Raw genomic sequence first — 19,015 nt, forward strand, 5'->3', positions numbered from 1 at the left:
AGACTCCCAACTCCCACCCAGGCCATTGTGGCCTCTTTTGGCTGCAAGAGGATGTCCCAAGATGAATTCTTCTGGCCACCCCTTGTCTCAGGTCAGCAAATCAGCTGCGCTGGGACCACCATAGGTCACCTCCTGCAATGAATGTATTTTTCTGCCCTTCCTCTTCTGCCCTTTTCAGAGTTCTACAGCCCTCTAGGCCAGAAAGTCCTGCTGGTAGTCTCACCCAAATCCTTCATGCTGCCTCTTATTTCGAATAGAGGCCAGCAGGTCTCTGTACAAGAGCCCTAGAAACACTTAAAGGTCCTTGGCTATAGCCCATCTCCTTGGTCTCGAGCCTTCTCATTCTCTGGGGGCCTCACCTACATCCCTCTGGTGTGTCCTTCCAACTGCTGCTCCTTGAACCCGTTCTAACCAGCTGGACCAGACTGCAGGGAGGGGGTGAGGGCTCAGACATGAGAAATGGCATGTGGCAGAGAAGTCAGGTCGACCTGAATAGGAATCCTGATTTGATGACCTCCTTGACGGGTAATACCAGGCACATTCTTTAATCATGCTGGGCCTCAGTTTTCTCATCTGTAAAATGGGAGAAATACTCCCTGCCTTGAAAGGATACTGTGAGAATTAAACATGATGACATATGTAAAGTGCCTGGCGTCCAGAAGGTTCTCAATGCGTGAGGCTCCTATAATTGTCATGGAAGCCAGGCCATCCAGAGTCCCCAAGGGAAGATTTTCCCCAAGAGGAGGGCAACAGAGAATCCTCTTGAATCCAAGAATAGGCCTGATACCTGGGAAGGGACAGAGAAATGCTTCCACAGCCCACCCCCCCATCCCCCGCCAAGCACACCCCCTCCTGGCATTTAACCTCCATGTGTCTTGTTACAGCTTCCGTTTGCCTCCTCTCATTCGGGAAAGCAGGTCAGTGTCCACCTTCTGTTGTCAGGGCAGCACTGCCGCTATCAAGTTCATGTTAGCATCCCACCACCTGGCAGATGCCAGGCTAATCTCTGTGGTCCTGGGCTCCTCCAGTGCTGACTAAGCTTCAGAGAAACCTGAAGGAAGAGCCCTAGACCCTCAGGAAGTCCAGCCACTGTCCCTGACCCTAGAGAAGGAGTGAGCCCACCAGAGAGCTACAGGAGAATCACAGCACACTGACTGCACTCTGTAAGTGTCTGAGAGGAGATGCCGTCCTGCCCAGCATGGGAGGGAGAAAGATGATGGCAGGCTGTGAGGAAAGCAGGAACTGGACTCCCAGGATGAGCCGTACCTATGCGTATGACTGACACGTTATATGCAAAGTTCAGACCCTCAGACTTCATAGGGGAGAGCCAAAATCCACCCCTGAGTGTGATATAAATCAGGTTGCAACCAACCAGCATCTTCTAGATTTTTCCATAACATGGTTTCTCTCCATCAGTTCAGATGAATTGAGGGCTGACCAAAACCAAGATACTTGTGAAAAATTCATTCCCTGTGTATAGCCTGTCTTTCAAAGGCTCCTCCAGGCTCCCAAATCTCTACCACAAATCCACTCACACACCTATCTACCCACTTTCCCATCTCTACCCTTCCATCCATCCATCTATCCATCTGTCCATCCATCCATCTGTTTATCCATCCTTCCATGCATCCATCCACCTACTCTTCCATCCATCTATCCGTCCAACATCCTCCACACACCTAATAATCCATCCGTTCAACCATTCACTCATCTATCCATTTATCTAAATACCCACCCACCCATCCATCCTAACACCACCCGCTCACCCATCCACACATTCCACCTGCTCACTTATCCGTCCATCCATTCACCCGCCAGCCGACACGGGCATCCCCCACCCAACTCACCTGTGCACTCACCCTCTTCTATATATTCATCCACCCACTCAGCACTATATTTCCATCTTCATATGTTTACCATCTCTTATACGGAAGGCACAGAGCCAGACCCCTAACCTCCACGCCCTTTCCCAGTCATTGGGAAAAGCCCAGCTTCCTTCTTGGCATGCTTGGCGGCTTCCCTTCAATGGAAGGAATGGGGTTGGTGCCTCGTTGCCTCCACTGAAGACCAAATAAAAGGAGACAGGAGGGGACTAAACCTCAGAATGATATTTTGGTAGAGCATCCATAAATACCTGCAAAAGCACAGGACGGGTGCAAGGACTGCCCGTACCGTGGGGCCCTGATTGCTTCAGGATGGGGTGTGACTCGAGGCGGGGCCAGGTCCTCTCACCCAGCTCCCACTGGCCTATCTCCATTCCATAGTTTCCTGAAACAGCAGACTCTTCGAGGGTGGCAGGGACAGGGTACTGAGGAGGCAGAGGCCCAGCCATGGGGATTAGGAGGGGTCCAAAGGGTCTCCCTTGACACTTACAGAGCAAGACCCTGGGCTCCGTCCTGGCTCTGCGGCTCACCAGTTGTGTGATTTTGAGTAAATCCTTTAACTTCTCAGAGCCTTGATCTAGACACCTCTGAAATAGGAAACATGGTAATACCTGCCCCACCTGTTGAGAAAATCCACGGGAGTAAACGTGAAAGAACTTTGAAAATCACTTCTGGTTTTGCACAATACAAGGAAAAGGCTAGACTTAAAGCCTCAGCGTCAGGAGGCACGACTAAAGGACTAGTCGCTCTCCCGACGGAGAAGCCACAGAAACACGAGACCCACTGTCATTCCCAAGTCTCCTGCATGGAGCTCCTTTGACCCCACACCGAAACGGACACTTCGCCAGCTAGGGTGGGCCGAGCCCTCACCAGACGGGCGCCCACTGCCTTCTCTCTCTTGCTTTCAGTGCTCACTGGCCGGATCACGCCTTCCCCCAGGAATGCGAGGGGAAGGAATGGGAGGTCGGAGCTGCAGTCAACTGTGGGGGAGGGGTGCAAGGGCCAGGAATGAGAGGTTCAAAGACAGAGGGGTGCCGACACACATGTAGGCCTGCCGAGCGCGTGCTGAGTGACAAAGAAGGAGAAACCCAGGGGAGACGTGGCCCCGCCAGCAGTGTGTGTACCTCAGGACCCATTTCTCACGGGGGCACCCAGGTGTGGGGGCAGGGGACACACACACACACACACACACCCTCCGGGGCTGGAGAGGCTGCGGTGAGGGCACTGCCCCTGGGCTCAGAGGCGTCGGTGCCAGCCGGGTGGGCTGGCATGAGGTGGGGAGAGGGCGGCGCGGGCAGCTAATCCCCCCAGCGTCTCCCAGACGCCCACAGAGACCAGGGTGAGCTCTTTGTCTGAATGAAGAGACGACAGAGGGGCGGCGGGCAGGCGGGCAGGCTCCTCTCTCTCTCCCCTGCCTCACGCCCGGGGGCAGGTAGAAGCCTGCCGTCTGTGGGGATGGTCGGAGGGAGTGGGGGTGAGAGGATTAGGAGAGAGACAGGCGCTTACGACTTGTAGGGTTCCCTCCCTCCAGCCCAGAGGGCCTGTGGCTTTGGGGTAGGGGTCCCCAGGAGGGCAGAGGGGCATGACCCTCAGTGGGAGCAGGACTCATTTGCAGTGGGAAGCTGGTGGGTGACTGACTGGTAGCCCCGCTGCACATTCACATACCCAGTCACACCCAGAATAACAATACACACACACACACACAGACACACACACACACACACACACACACACAGAGCCTGAGTCCTAAACCCTGCATCCACACATGCGTTTACTCCCAGACTCACACACGGAGACCCACATCCAGGGGGATAATTACACAGCCCCACAGGATCAGAGCTGGACAGTTTAAAACAGCCCTAGTCCCTCATCTACCACCATACTCCTAGGCTGCCCCACAGAAACGTCATGACGGGGTCACATGCCGCCCTAGTCACCTGCAGTGGAGCAATGCCATAGCCACCGGTGGGTCATCTCACACCCGTGTGCCACCAGAGCCCAGCCGTGCAGTCACCCACACCACACGGGTCCCAGCCCACCGGCCCCAGCACACAGTGAGAGCCCACCACCCCGAAACCCGCGGCAATGGGGCAAACACCACCGCACGCCCAGCACCACTCGGCACCAGGAGGCTGCCTCTCTGTGCACCTCTCTTTCCCTCCTGCACAGTATCCCTGCCCCCTCCTCATCTTCTCTAAACACTGACGCTCAAACATGTCAGTCTCCTTAGAGAGAATGGAAAGGCCACCACCTTCCTGTCCCTGGAACTCTGCCCCCGGAACTCTGCCCCCTGCCCACCTCCCTGATTAAGAACAGGCCCCCAGACTCCCAAGCCCAGCTAAGCCCCGTGCCACAGACACGCTAGGCCTCGGCTGGGCCTGGGCTCACCGGGGCAGGCAGCAGGTCTTCTCCCAGGCCTGCCCTCCAATGCCCGTAGGAGCCTTCAAACCTACAGACACATCCTGAGCGTGGCATTCAGAACTGAGTGGTCCTGACTGGCGTTGACACTCCCCCGACCCCAGCCCTAAAGATGGGCATGGCCACATTTGCCCTTTCTCCCCCCTGACCCCACTCCCTGCCCGAAGCCCGTCTGCCCTGCAGCCCAGGAGCCCAGCGTTGGCAAGCTGAGTCTGGCTGTGGCCAGTGCCTCCAACGATGAAAGACCTCTGGCTCCTCCAGAAACCAGGGCTAAATATACCCCTTGCCAGCTTTCTTGTGCCTAACTGGAACCAGCTGGGCAAGACCCACCCTTCCGCCTGCAGGACAGGCCATCGGCCATCAGACCAGGGACAGGCAGATCGAGAGGCTGCTGCCCGGAGCTGCGCCGGATAGAGTGTTGGGATCCAAGGAGTGGAGCCTGGAAGGAGATGAAGAAGAAAGCCCTGTCTCTCGGCACCCCGCCCCCAAACCACCATCGGAAAAGATCAGGATGCTCCCTGAGCCTGGCACACGAAAAATGGGTTCCTTCCAAGCCTTAGTTTTTCTATTTGTAAAATAGGGATAAAATAGCACGGACCTCGTAGTGTCGTTGTACACAGTAAATGAATTAATACAGGTAAGGTGCTGGGTCGGTACCTGGCACAGTAAGTACTTAATAAATGGTTATAAACACTCTGGGCACCCCTCTGGGGCGACACTGTCCTGAAGGTGCTCTGGCCGCACCTTCTTGGACACACACAGATGCAGGCCCAGGGCTAACTGCCTCAAATCAGCAGCGCTACAGGGAGGGGGCAGAGGGATGGGCCCAGGGGGGCAGATCAGTGAGGGGCCCAGGGAGGGGTCAGACGAGCCAAGGACACGCCCCCACCGGGCCCTGCCCCAGGCCTGGCCACGTCCCCGTTCCCCTCCCCCTGCCAGGACTCCGCCCCGGGCTGTGGTCTGTGCTGTGGCTGCAGCTCCCACGCTGAGGCCCAGTTTAGCGGCTCCAGCCCTCGGCCCCAGGACAGCCCACTCTCCGGCCCAGTCCAGAGGCCTGAAATAGGAAGGAAGAGGGGGCTAAAAATAGCCCTAATTACAGAGGGGCCCAAGGGGGTGGGGGGCGGCGGCTCCTCTCTGGCTCCTGGGCACTGCCACAGCCGGCCCAGGATCCTGCTCCGGCCCTGGGGAAGGGACCCCACCCTGGGCCTCCTGTCCCAGCCCACAGCAGGCCTCCCAGTGGGACGGGGGGTGAGGGGTGGGGTGGGGGGTATGGGCCAGTCGGGGAGTTTAGCCCCAGTTAGGGCCAGCGTGGGCCCTTCCCCTGCCTCCAGGGCTGTGACAGACCACCCGCTCTGCTCCCCATACATGAGGATCACTCAGCAGCTGCCATTGCCCTCACTCAGCCTACCTTTCCCTAGTCCTGGCCCCTGCCTCTTCCAGGAAGCCCCCCTTGAATACCTTCACCTGGCTCTGGCTCTATACCGGTAGGGGCTCCCAGAAAGCTACACCTCTGTGTTCCCCTTTCAATAGGCTTCTGGGGCAGGGCTGTGTTTCCCACTATCCTGGGGGCTCCCCAGAAGGCAGAGAGGGGCTGCCTCTTCTACATTTCAGCCTTATTAGAAAAGACAGAGCATGAATATACGTAGAGAGACCAAAAGGAAAAGGAGAGCCTGGTTAGTGTGAAGATGCCTCAACTCTGAGAAGACCCAGAGGCTAAGATAATAGCAGGCGCTTCCCTGGGTAAGGATCATTCTGTGTCAGGTTTGAAAGAAACAAACCAAGAGACACCAAAGGGACAGTCACGGGCCTTAGCATGGGAGAAAGTGCCCAAGGGCCTCACCTGCTCTGGGGACCCTCGCACCATCCATTTCCACCCACTCCTGCCAGCCCAAGAACCCCAAGTTTTGGGAACCTGCAAAGCTGGGGTTCAAGTTCCCTCCCACTACACGTCTGATGTCCCACCCTGGGCGACTGACTTCATTCCTTTGGGTTTCACTCTTCATGTGCACAGTGCACACTGCGCAGGACCTCACGGGTTTGAGGTAGGAATGCTGTGATGTGTGCGAGCACCCTTCGCGAGGTAGATGTTACCCTGAGGCATTAGAGCTTCTCCAGCTCCGGGCCCCCACCCTGGCCCTGCCCATATTTTGCTGCATCTGTTTTCCTCCATGTTTAAAGTCCCAGGAAGGCTCTGGGTAGGGTGTGGGTGTTGTGAAGGGTTAAGGGTGTTTAATCGCCCTGGGCTGGGGGGAGGGGGGAGCGGTACGCTCATCTAGGATGGGACACGTGGTGCACTGGTGCCATCTGGTGGCTACAAATAGCAATGCTAGTTACTGGGTTGAGAGAAGAGAGGGAGGAGGGACGGGAGGGCAGAAAAGTGGGTGTAAAAGGAAAGGGGGGAGACAGAGACAGGCAACAGCGAGAGAGAGTAGAGGAGGGACTGAGATGGAAGGAGAGAAGATGGGGCCAGGGGCCCACAGCAAGAGGGGGAATGCCAAGGACCGTGCCTCTCAGATGTTGCCGCGGGCTCCGGCAGCCCAGAATGGCAGCCCAAGAAGATTTGCAGTCTCTCAGAGGCTCCCAGGGGCCACAGGGCCCCAGCTCCACCCCCAGCACCTGAGTCTGATCCATGAGACCTGAAAGTCAGGAGGCTGAGAAACAGCAGGTCAAACGAGTTGTTACTCCACAGGGACCCCCAGTTCTAAGGCCCAGCCTCGTGAGCCTTCAGCTGTTGGCCCCCAGACACCAGGGATGGGGTGAAAGGTCCCTTGCTCCGTGGCCAACTTGGTCCCTGGAAAAGGTTGGGCACAGCTCCCCCAAGGACGCATGTGTAAGCAAACACGCTTCTGTACATGTGGCCCACATGCAAGAGCCCAGCACACATCCTCCAGGCCCCGTGGACACCCATGACACGCACCTGTGTTATGCAGATGGCTTGGCCCTGGTGGGGTGCTTGTGGGCCCCCACCTCACCCTCTTCCTTGCTTCCTCTCAGGGGTGGGAGGCAGAGGGCAAACTTGTTTACCACTTCTGCTCCGGGCAGTGGTGATGAGCTCAGACTGGCCCAATGCCCTCCAAGCGCAGGGCCAGGCCTGAGTCATGGGGGTCAGATGACTGTGGAGGCTAAACGGGTCCGATCCTGCAGCCCCCAGGAGCTGCTGGAAGCCCCACCCTACCCCCGACGGTGGGCTGCCCTTCCAAAGCAATCAGGCACCCCCAGGCAAACAGGATGGGTGGATACTGAGGTTCAGGCCCCAACCGGCCCCTCCGCTGACCAGAGGACAACAGGGCAGATGGCCCCTTCCATCTCTGCCCAGCCAGGCCCAATCCTCTGAGCACCCATCCAGGAACAGTGCCTGCCCTCTGGGGCATCCTGGTTCAGGCCAACGCCCTCCCAGAAGGCCAAGCACTCCCAAACACATCTCAGAAATAAATGGAATGTTGCAAAAATGGTCGTGCTGGAGAATATGTTACTTCTTCCTGGACCTCAGTCTGCTCCACTGTGAAATGAGAGGAGAGGGATCAATGTCGTCCAGGGGCATTTCCCAACGGACCTCAGCCTTGGCCTGCAGTACCTGTTCCTGGGCCTCCAGCTAATGACAGACCTCTGTCCCCCAACAGACCTGCAGGCCTTGGGATTATCTGCCAATAGGAGCGACCCACAGCCTGACCCCCCTGGACAGCAGAGTAACCAAGGTCAGCTCCAGGCACTCAGCACTCACCTTCATGATGTATTTTTGTCTTGTAAAATCCGTTCTAGTACTGTGGGATATTTGAGTTCCATTGAAAATAAATTCCTAATGGTTTTAAATACCTCCCTATTGTTTGGAGTTCCACCAAAACTACAATTTCCATGGAATCCCTCCCAAAGGTCCCAGCTCACAGGAGGTGCGCTCCACTATTGACCCAGAACATTTCCCCAGGGGCGCACGTGGCCTTGCTCTGCTGCCTGGGTTTGGATGTGTTTGGCCTCATCTCCCCAAGGACCACTGGTGTCCTTGGTCAAGACTGGAGCCCTTCACTCTCGGCACCCCTCACCTTCCAGCTCCCCACCCTACACCACACAGGTGTGGCACAGACTTGGACACACAGGCAGGTTCCATCCAGTTCATGTCTCTCGACTCACTGGGTAGCCCTAGAAAGGCCAGTGCCCCACTGTGGGCATCGCTGTCCCCATCTGTACAAAGAACGAATTGGAAAAGATGACCCCAGAGGCCTCTCTGAACCCTGAACTCTAGGGTTTATAACTCACCAATAAAGGCCTCTGTTTTTATTGCAAACTGAATGAGACCTGGGAAAAGAATAAGTTTGAGGGTTCCCTCCCCCTGCCCCCCAGCCCCAAGTTGGCACTGACTCTTTCCCATTGCTCCTTTGGCACTGCCCACTTCCTCCCGGTGACCCTCTGTCTTCACTGATCTCCACACTCCACCCACTGCCACCCTGCCCCTGGCGGCCTCCTGCTTCAAGCCCTGACAGTGCCCCGGCCCTCCCCCATCCGCTCCTCTGATCTCCAACCCTGACAGCCCCTAGCCCCAGCTTGGCATGGTATCTTTCAGTCTGCTGTCTGCCAAGCCTGGGCATCGCCCGCTCTCCATGCCTGGGCACCAGGACTTGGCTTTTGCCTCCCCAAACCTTCAGGCCTCAACACTATCCTCGCCCCCCCACCCCCTGGGCACCAGAGACTTGCTGGCTCCTGCCAAAGTCAGCATGGTCATCCCCCTGCCTCGGGGCCAACCTACGCCTCCAGCAGCACTGCCTGGCCTGGCCACTGTCACCCCTTTGGGTCCTCAGACAAATCTCTCCCAGAGTGATGACTCCACTTACTCTTGGGTAAGAGACGAGGACAGCTTCACTGTATCGTCAGCAGCAACATCAAAGGCTCCTCGCGTGTCCCGGAGGCGGCAGGGCTGAGACCACAGTGGGAAGTACCCAGGTGGCCCACTGGCTGTTGATGGGCTTCAGGGCCCTCTTGGCAGGGCTCTTAACAGGAAAACCAAAAGCAGACCCTGAGCCTATGGGCCCAAAACACTGGTGGGAGCTCGCCTACCTCAGGCCAGGCCAGGCTCTGCCCCCAGCTCTTTCACTGCAGGACTTGCTCTGTATTTCATACTGTTGACCCTTCCCTCTTTCTTATAACCCCTCTCCCCATATTTTTCTATTTCTCTTCTAATCTTCCTTTTTCAAAATGTGTTAATTATATCAGGAACATAAAAACATATACATAATACTACAGCAAACCTGAACGCTCATTACCTAGTTTTTTTGTTTGTTTGGCCGCGTGGCTTGTGGGATCTTACTTCCCCGACCAGGGATTAAACCCGGCCCTCGGCAGTGAGAGCGCAGAGTCCTAACCACTGGACGGCCAGGGAATTCCCTCACTACCTAGTTTAAGAGAGGAATCATTACAGAGAAAATTGAAGCCACCTGTGTTCTCTCCCCAACCTCCTCCCCATGTATATTTTCACTACATGTGTATATATCCATTTATAATATGGATATATGTTTTTCATGTTTTTCAATTCTACATAGATGGACTCATACTCTAGGAATCCTGCTGCAACTTGCTTTTATTAGCTCAACATTCTATGACTTTTATCCACGTTGATAGACACACTCTAATTCATTCGTTTTCACTGCTGTGTAGTATTCCACTGCCACAATGGACTTATCCATTTTCCTGTTAACGGACATTTATATTATTTCTCATCTTGTTTTAGATTGTAAAGGTATATTCTTATCGTAAAATATTCAAATCATATAGGGTACTGAATAGATGACGGACACCTCCCTTTGCTTACTTGTCCATCTCAAAAGTTAGCACCACAACCACCTATGTGTATTCTGCCAGTCCTTCTTCTAGGCGTTAACATACACATGTTTGAGGTGAGGAGGATTTGGGAACCCATGAAGGAAAAAAACAGAATCCCACATAACATCTTTGTTCTAAAACCTTCAGTGACTCACCAGTGTCTGCCGGATAAAAGCCACACTCCCTAGCCTGGCATTCAAGGCCTCATCTCTTTGTTCTCCAGTCCCCAGGCAGCCTGTACAGAGTCTCACTGAACTCAGCAATCCTCTGAGAGCCCAGGTGTTCCAGACCATGGTCAGGGAGAGCAGGACAGGAGTCAATGCTGAGTCTCGTGCCCCGCCCCCACCAGCCAAGTTACCCCACCCGTGGGTACCACCTCCATCTCTGAGTGGCCGGCTCTGGCGTCCTCCCTGACTTGAGAAACAAACTATTCTTCAGACAGTGGGGTCTGGAGGCACAAAGGACAGTGCATTATAACTATATTTTCAATTAGTCGTGCACTTTTCTGCCACACTCGCTAACCAAGATCCAGGAAGAAAAGGCTGATTGGAATCATGAGCTTCACCTCTCCCACTAATGGGGTCAGACTCTGGCGGCCTTTATTGCACAGAAGCTCTGGGAGACACAGGCACACAGGCGAGACTTCACCGCCATACATGAGGCAAGGGCCGGGCAGAACCCACATCCCCTTAACAAGGGGGGGGGGGCTCCACAGGCCTCCCTCAGCACCCAGGCCTGAAGCTTCTGAACCCTAACTTTAAGGTTGGGTTCACTGAACCTTGTCTGAGAGACCTGGCTGCAGGGAGCTCCTAGTCTGATGGGAGAGACCCAGTTCCTGTCCTTAGGAAACTCTTCACCTGATAACAAAATATCAGGGAATGCCAAAAATGACTTTTCTTAATCTGGCTTTCCTGTAAAATAGGGATGAGTGTTATTGTTTAATTATATTATTAATAGCAATAATAATTGCTACCATTTACTAAGACCTACAATGTGCCTGATGCCGCATGAAGTTCTTTTATGCATTATCTCATTTAAATGTCTCAACAACCTTTTTAAGAAAGTATATTATTATCCCTAGCTCATGGTGAAAATCAGAAAGGTTAGGTGCCTGAGGTCACACACTGGTAAGTGGTGGGGTCAGAATTCGAACCCAGAGTCTTATCCTTAGACACTACACTTTGCTTCTACTCTTGACTTAAATCCTTCTTATGGACAAACAAGCCCCCACCATGCACGTTTGTCTTTCCTTATAGAATCTAACTGCGAAAAGGAGGTAGGTAGGTGGGGGCCAGGGCCCTGGGAAGAAAGGTGATGGAGAAGGAAGGGAGATGGCGTGAGAACCTCCTAGGGCCATAGGCCTGGGCCAAGATGCACCTTTGGTGGGGGGAAAGGGGCCTGATGAAAAGGGCAAGGGCAGGGACTGTTTGGAATCACCCTCAGGACCCTGAGAATTTCTGAAACTGGGCTACCTATATCTTCAGGCCCTCCCAGAGATACTTGGGATATTATTAAGAGGCTAGAAGTGCTGAAAGCAAGGCAGTCTTGGGCCAAATTGTCTGCCATACCTACACAACCTGTGGGCACAGAGGATTATGGCTCTGTTTGCTCCATCTGCAATCCGTGTGTAGAGACCCACTTTTCCAACCCAAAGTGTTCTGTCTAGGACAAGTGTCTGAAGCGTACCCACACTGTAAATGTGGGTAAAGGGGGTCCAGGATTCTTCTTCTCTCCCCAGATACCCCCGTCACGGCACTTTCCACACTGCTAAAAGTGTTATAATGCTTGTCTGTTTCTTTCACCTGTGTTCTGGGGCAACTCCCGTGTTGTAAGGTCTCAGCAAATCCAGAATCAATGAATGAATGCATGAGTGTAACCTCAAAGATTCGCAGTAGAATTAAGTCATTGCGAGCGAAAGGGTCCTAGCACAGGGTGCAAAGACTATTGCCCCAGTTACACACTCCGAGCTCCTTTTACCCATCACCCTGCTCCCTCCGTTGGAAGGACCGCACTGCCCACCCGAAGGAGGCTCACCTCCTCTGGGGGCCCAGCCTCCCCTTTACCTCCCGTCCTCTATCCAAGGGGCAGGCCGTGAGACCGGACCCAGCTCTTGCCCCTCCCGGGTCAGCCAACTCCGAGCTCTAGGAAGGGGCGCGCAGAGGCGGGGAAGGGGGGGTAGATCGGGCTTCAGAAGGAGCCTCCACACGGGGGCGCTGGAAGGGCGCGGGGAAGACGGACGCAGGGTTCCTGCGGCGTCACCTGGGGCAGAGAAACCCAGAAGGCGAGCGCCCCCGGCTCCCCTTCCCGCCCCGGCCCGCTCCGCCCTTCCCCGGCTCGCGTTTGCGTTCTCAGTCGTGGGGAAAGACTGATCAGGCTCCCGACTCTGCTACTTCACAGCTGGACGCCTAGTCCGAGGCACCCAGCCTCCCCGAGCCGGCCGGTAAAGTGGGGCCAGTCATCCCACCTCCTTTGGACGCAGCCGGCGCTCAGGAAACGTCAGCTTCCCGCCCTCATCCCGCCCTCGGCTTGTGTTTCCCTCTTCCCCGCTCTCCTCCCTCCTGCACCCTTTCTCCTCTAGGCTCCGCAATCTTAGCCAAACCGCAGCCTTTAGCAATCGTGAGCGCCCACCCGGCGCCCGGGCAGCCTCGCCGCGGCCGCGACTCACCCTGCGGCCCGCCCGCCGCCCGCGCCCCAGCCCCGCGCGCCGTCCGCTCCCGCGGCCTTGTCACCGCTCGGCTGCGGCGTCCCGACCCCCCGCCGGGCCTCGAGGACCGGGCGAGGCAGGATCCGCCGGCCAGGGCAGAGCCCGGGTGGCCGAGGGCACAGGGCGGGGCGGCGGGCTCGGCAGCCTGGCCCGCGAGCGCCGGCCCGACCTCAGCCCAAGGGCAAAGCTGCAAATAGCCGCGGTTTCCAGCCCGTACCCGGCCTCCCTCCCGGCCTTCCGGGCCTTTGGGATTTTCTCTCCCTTCTTCCCGCCGCCCTCTCCTCTGCCCCGTGGCCCCGCCCCCTCCCCGCTGTGCACCCCACACACTTGTCCCGCGCAGCTGGGGCCAGGAGACCAGCGCTGAGGTCCAGGGTTCCAGAGGTCGAAAAATCACAAAACATAAGTTCGGATTAATTGAGCACATACTATGTGCCAGGCACTCTGCTGAGCTCTTTAAGGGTGGGCATTTATGAAACCTTTACCACCACCAGATAAGGGGTGGCTCCAACTTTCAGATGGAGAAACTGAGGCTCAGAGAGGGTCCTTGGCTCCTAAGGTCACCTGGTTTGAATCTGCAGAATGGGAAGGCATCACCCCTATCCAGAGGGCCATGCTGTTACTCTGCCTCCACCCACCTGCTGCTTGCCCTTGTGGGAAGGTGGGAAGCAGCTGACTGGGGACCCGGGATGCTAGTCCGCCACAAATTCTCAGTGTAACCTAGAGCAAGCACAACCTGCTGGCTTGTGAAACCCAGTGCCAGTTTCCACATCTGTAAAGTGAAGGGGCTGTTCATCCCTGTAAGGCAGAACTTGTTAACAACAGTGGAAAAACAAAGTGGATTGTGAGCTATTAAGTGCCCTGCCCTTGGGAAAGTTCAGCCAGAGGCTGTGTAGATTCAGACCCACAGACTAGAGTTGGCTGTGTCAAAAAGGGCTGAGCTGGGGAACCTGCATTTTAGCAAATGCAGGGATTCTGAAACCATCAGGTCGGGATTCACCAAAGAGATTCCTGGAAGGGGGTGGACGTGGTGTGTATGAAGCTGTCCTCCCCCAAACCTCCACACTTGTCCTTATTCATCTCTGCCTTCACTGGCCTGGACTCAAGAGTAATTGCACATTTCTTAAGGACCCACTGTGTGCCAAGCACACATATATCACAGCCCCGCTCTCAGAGCATTCGTGACATAATACGGCAGCCTAGCAGGGCTGTCCTCAGCCCAGCTGGCCCCTCTGGGAGAAATGGAACCAGGCACCTTCTTGCAGGGGGTGAAGCCTCTCGCCAGGCTGTGTGGCGCAGTGAGCAGAGTGAGGGCAGGTTTCCACCTTCACTCCCCCGTCGGCAGCCTCCTCTGTGCAGGACACAACCTGCACAGCCTCTGACCACAGCCTGTGCAGAGCTGCAAGAGATATGAGTAGGAGATATTGGGAAAGCCTAGGAAAGGAGCCAACTAATTCTTGCTGGAGTCCGAAAAGAGACAGAGAAACTCTACTGGGGGTGATCATTAAGGAGACCTTTAAGGATGAGTGGCAGTTCACCAGGTAGAAAAGGAAGTTTAGGCAGAGGCAACAGCTGAGGCCAAAGCAGAGAATCAGGGAAACTTGTCCTGTCTGGGAGCACGTGGTGAAGCTGTCTGGGGGCAGGAAATGGGCAGACTAGGAAGGGGGGTGGCGGCGCGGCCTTCTCCTGTCCCCACCTCTGTGCCAGCACAGAGCAAACTGAACACAGCTTATCTGCCAACCAGAGGTCTCCTTTCCTAGAGACTGTGAGATGCTGTAGGACAGGGACAGGGACAGTGTCTTATTCATCTTCTGTGGCCCAGTGCCTCACCCAGTGTCAATAATAGTAATAGGAATGATAGTTAATGGGTATTAAATATTTACCATCATGTACTGTGCTAAGTGCTCCACATGCATTATCCCATTTCATCCTCAACTTTGGAAATAAGTGCTATTAATAATCTCATTTTACTGATGAGGATTCCAAGGTTTAGAAAGGTTAAGTAACATGCCTAAGGTCACATAGCTATTTAGTGGGGGAGCTAGGAATGGAATTCAGGGCTCTCTGACCACAGGACCCTTGTTCTACACTAACAGATGGACAGATGGATGGATGGGAGACAGGGAGGAACTAAGTGGAGAAGCGCCCTGAACGCCATGCCAGGGAGCTTGAACTTTACGCCACGGGCAGTGGGGAGACACTGGAAGGCTGTAAGCAGGGAGAGATAGGTCAGGTTAGGGCTTTGAAAAGATCCCAGCAGTGGGAAGATATTTTAGAGCTGATGACACTTGAGCAGGAGGTCATTTTTCTGGCAAATCCCAATTCCTGCCTGTGAGGACCCTTATTTCTTTACGTATTGTCTTACCTCTTAGGGCAAGACGTGTGCAACCATGTTCACATGAGGACTACTGATGGCGGGGAATGCCGAGGAAGGGGTGCAGTGACTGGAAGGGGAGATTAGTGGTAGAATACTAAGTTCTGGGGAGAGGCCTCTCTTACAGGGTAAGGGAGAAGCCAGGCAGTTCCCCCTTCCCATTTCCAAGATGGCGCTGCCTGCTCGGGGCTTCCAGTCAGGAAGCCGGAAGCACCAGGCCCCACACACTGCTCCATTGTGCACCTGCCTCCCAAGGGGAATGCAGCCAGCGGTGAGGCGGTGTTGCAACAGAGATCAACTGCTGGGGGGCGGCAGTGGAGGAGACCTGGTCCCTTCTCTGGGCAGCTCGCGGTATCATTGGCTTTTCCAGCTGGTGGGGGCGGGGGGCAGTCACAGGAAATGGCCCCGGGGGTCAGATAAGCTGAAGGAAGAAGCCGAGTAGCTGGGAGGACAGAACAGGTGGAGTTTCCCCCACCTGCCGAGAGCAGCCAGAGAGAGAGGACGGAGCCTGCTAGTGGCGGTCTGTGGACTGAGAGGGGCTGCCCGAGGGTCCCAGGGCAGAGCTCACCATGCTGCTCTGCCTCACCCCGCCTCTCCTGACGGGGCTGTCTGCTTGCACTGTGGCAGGTGACAAGGAACTGCCACTTGACGCTGAAGCTGGGTCCTGGGGCACCGTGACCCTGGAGGTAGGTGCCTTTGGGGAGAAGCAGGGGATGATACATGGTGGAGGGGGCAGAAGATCCCCTTTATGGCTGCCAGGAGAGCAGGTTGTATACTGCAAGGTAGGGTGTCTGCCTCCCCTCCCTGAGCAGGTTCAAGGTCATGGCCCCTGGCCTGGCAGACCTCCAAAGAGTTGCATGCATATGGAAGCAACAGTGTGTGTGTGTGTGTGTGTGTGTGTGCGCGCGCGCGCGCGCGCGCGTGCATGCACTCACACTTCATTTAACAAACACTTATTTAACATATACTATGTTCCTGGCACTGTCCTAAATGCTTCATAAATATTAACCCCTGTAATCCTCATATCAGCCGGTGGGGAAGGTACCATTACTATCCCCATTTCACAGATAAGGAAACTGAGGCACAGAAAAGTCAAGCAGTTTGTCCAAGGTTATGCAGCTTCAAAAGCACAACTGTACAGGGACTTCCCTGGTGGCGCAGTGGTTAAGAATCTGCCTGCTAATGCAGGGGACACGGGTTCGAACCCTGGTCCGGGAAGATCCCACATGCCGTGGAGCCACTAAGCCCATGCGCCGCAACTACTGAGTCTGCGTTCTAGAGCCCATGAGCCACAACTCCTGAGCCTGTGTGCCACAACTACTGAAGCCCGCACGCCTAGATCCCGTGCTCCACAACAAGAGAAGCCACCGCAATGAGAAGCCCACGCACCACAACAAAGTATAGCCCCCGCTCACCGCAACTAGAGAAAGCCACACCCAGCAACAAAGACCCAATGCAGCCCAAAATAAATAAATTAATTAATTATTTTAAAAAAGGCACAACTGTGCACCTTGCCCAAGGTCTGATTCTGTGTATTTGTGCCTCAGAGGACATTGTCCAGCATTTCTTTTCAAGGGGGTCAACTTGGGGCGGGATCACTGTTTTGTCTCACATGCAGAAACTCTTATTTCCTGACAAGTACTGGTTTGACTGCCAGTCTCTCCTACTAAACTGACCTGAGTTCTGTCACTGGGAATAAATCTCAAAGTTAGAGACACAGCATCTGTGCCCCACCCTGTCTGGTCAGGGAGACAAAGATCCTGACCTTGGGGAGTTCCAATCAGACAGGGGAGCAAGGCCAGTGGATCAGAGACAAACAGGCCCGGTGCTCAGGGAAGGCCTCCAGGAGGGCAGATGGGACTGGCCGGGGCCTGGCTCCTCCAAGTCCTGGGATGGTGAACACACTGGGGCCACAGGACGAGCCATCGAATAACAGCCATTCCTGGTGGGTTTCCTTCATGGCAGGTTTCCTTCCTGGTTTGTCTGAATGTGGAAGTGTGTGCCCTTGAGAAGACAGCAGGCTGGAGAGACCCAGGTTCAAGTCTCACCTTCTCCACTGACTCTGTGCGAACTGGGGAAGGTCACATCAGTTTCCTCACTTGTAAAATGGGGGCAGCGGGGAGAGGATGATCCCCAAGGTTTTTTTTTTCCAGCTTTGACATTTTCCAGCTTTGACATGGAAACTGGGAATGGAAGAGCAAGTCCCTGACCCAACCCCAGCTGCCAGCCTCCTGGCAGGTGGCTTGTGTTACTCTAGGGCTCTGTTCACCTGTCTCAGCCTTCCTGGAAAAGGAGACCCCATCCTCTTCCCTATTCCCAGACTATCAGAGAAAGGACCTTTCATTCAGCATCCTGTATCCCACACATGCTGAGCTCCTGTGTGTACCAGTCACTGTGCCAGGTACTGGGGATATAGAGATGTGAAGACGGTCTAATGAACGTCACACACTGTCATTCTCTCCACTAGCGAGCATCTCTCCCTCTCAGCAGAGCTAAGCAGGGCCTCCATCAGAGGCTGCAGTTAAGGCCAGAGAAGGAGAGGACTTCGGCCAAGGTCACAAAGGTTAACGGAGGAATGAGAACTTAAATCTATAGTCCTTGGTCCAGAACTTTCACCCCATCAGCTCAAGGATGAAAATGTCTTTGCCCAGGGGAGTGGCCTCCACCCCAGGCCACATGCCATTATCCTCACGGGAGGCCCAGGTTCTAGGGCAGGATAAATCCAGGACAATGGTGGTAGTGCCGGGGGAAGAGAGGAAAACAGGAGTTAGAGAGGGGGTTGGAGGGGAAGCAGTCTCATCTCGCCAACTGGGTGCCCACCCCAAGTTCATCAGCTGCCCCCTCCTTGTCTATATTGGAGATATTTCCCAAGATGGAGCAGAACCTGTGCTCTGGAGTCAGACTTCCTGAGTGGCTCTACTGGCTCTACCACTTCCTGTGTGACCTTGAACAAGTCACTTAACCTCCCAAAGTCTCAGTTTCCCTACCTGTAAAACAGGGATAAATCAGTTCCTACTTCATATGGTTGTTGTGAAAAGTAAATGAGATTATGACTGGAGTGTTTGAGCTTTAAGCCAGATGACATGGGTTTGAGTTCTGGCTTCATCTCACATCCTTGCTGGTAATTGCTCTGTGCTTCAGTGTTTCCATCTGTAAAATGGTGACAGTAATAGTACTTACTTCATGTGGTTTTGGTGAGGATTAAGTGAATTAATATATGCAAGTGCTTAGGAACATGGTAAAATGTTAGCTATTAATTATTATTATTATTTACAGTATTGTGTAAAATGTGCAGAAGAGCTCAGTGGCAGCACAGAGCCCGTGTTATTGAGATTGTTATTGCTCAGGCTGTCTCCTTGCCCCAACTCGAAGGAACTCTCTGCTTCTTCAGGAAGATGTTGTGCCCAGCATTCAGCTCCAGCTCTGGGAAGTGAAGAGGAGCAAAGCGAGCCAGTTTTTTGGACTGATGGGGAAGCAGGTGGGAGATGAGTGACAGAAGTGGGCGGGTGCCCAGCGAGGAGGGCTTCTGGGTGGGTTCTGTTACACCAAGCAGAGACCCTAGCTTACAGCAGCTCTTACTCCAGTCCAGTAGGAGGCGCTCATGTGATGAGATGGGATAGAGTGTCCGTGTCAATTACCATCCAAACCAGGATACTTCAGAGAGTGGTAATTATGCCAGGCAACAGGTGCAAACCAGGGCTGTCTCCAGCATCCGGGGAGTGCAGTCACCCTAAGGGTGGGGACAAATGCATTGCATCCTGCTGGCGCCCTTCCTTCAATACAATGGATGACTGGAGAGAGGTGGTGGTGCTCAAGATCAGCCTGTAGATG

General features: G+C 54.7%; 1 protein-coding gene across 1 annotated transcript; it reads left to right on the forward strand.

Annotated features, from left to right (window-relative positions):
• Window positions 1-15,753: 15,753 nt before the first annotated feature.
• On the forward strand, window positions 15,754-18,677 carry TAC4 (tachykinin precursor 4). The gene is made up of 2 exons (XM_067716424.1): window positions 15,754-15,870; window positions 18,576-18,677. Exons 1-2 carry the CDS (start codon window positions 15,754-15,756, stop codon window positions 18,675-18,677), a joined length of 219 nt encoding a protein of 72 aa, XP_067572525.1.
• Window positions 18,678-19,015: the final 338 nt, after the last annotated feature.

Source organism: Pseudorca crassidens, chromosome 19 (genome assembly GCF_039906515.1).
Source record: "Pseudorca crassidens isolate mPseCra1 chromosome 19, mPseCra1.hap1, whole genome shotgun sequence".
In the NCBI taxonomy this organism is placed as follows: domain Eukaryota; kingdom Metazoa; phylum Chordata; class Mammalia; order Artiodactyla; family Delphinidae; genus Pseudorca; species Pseudorca crassidens.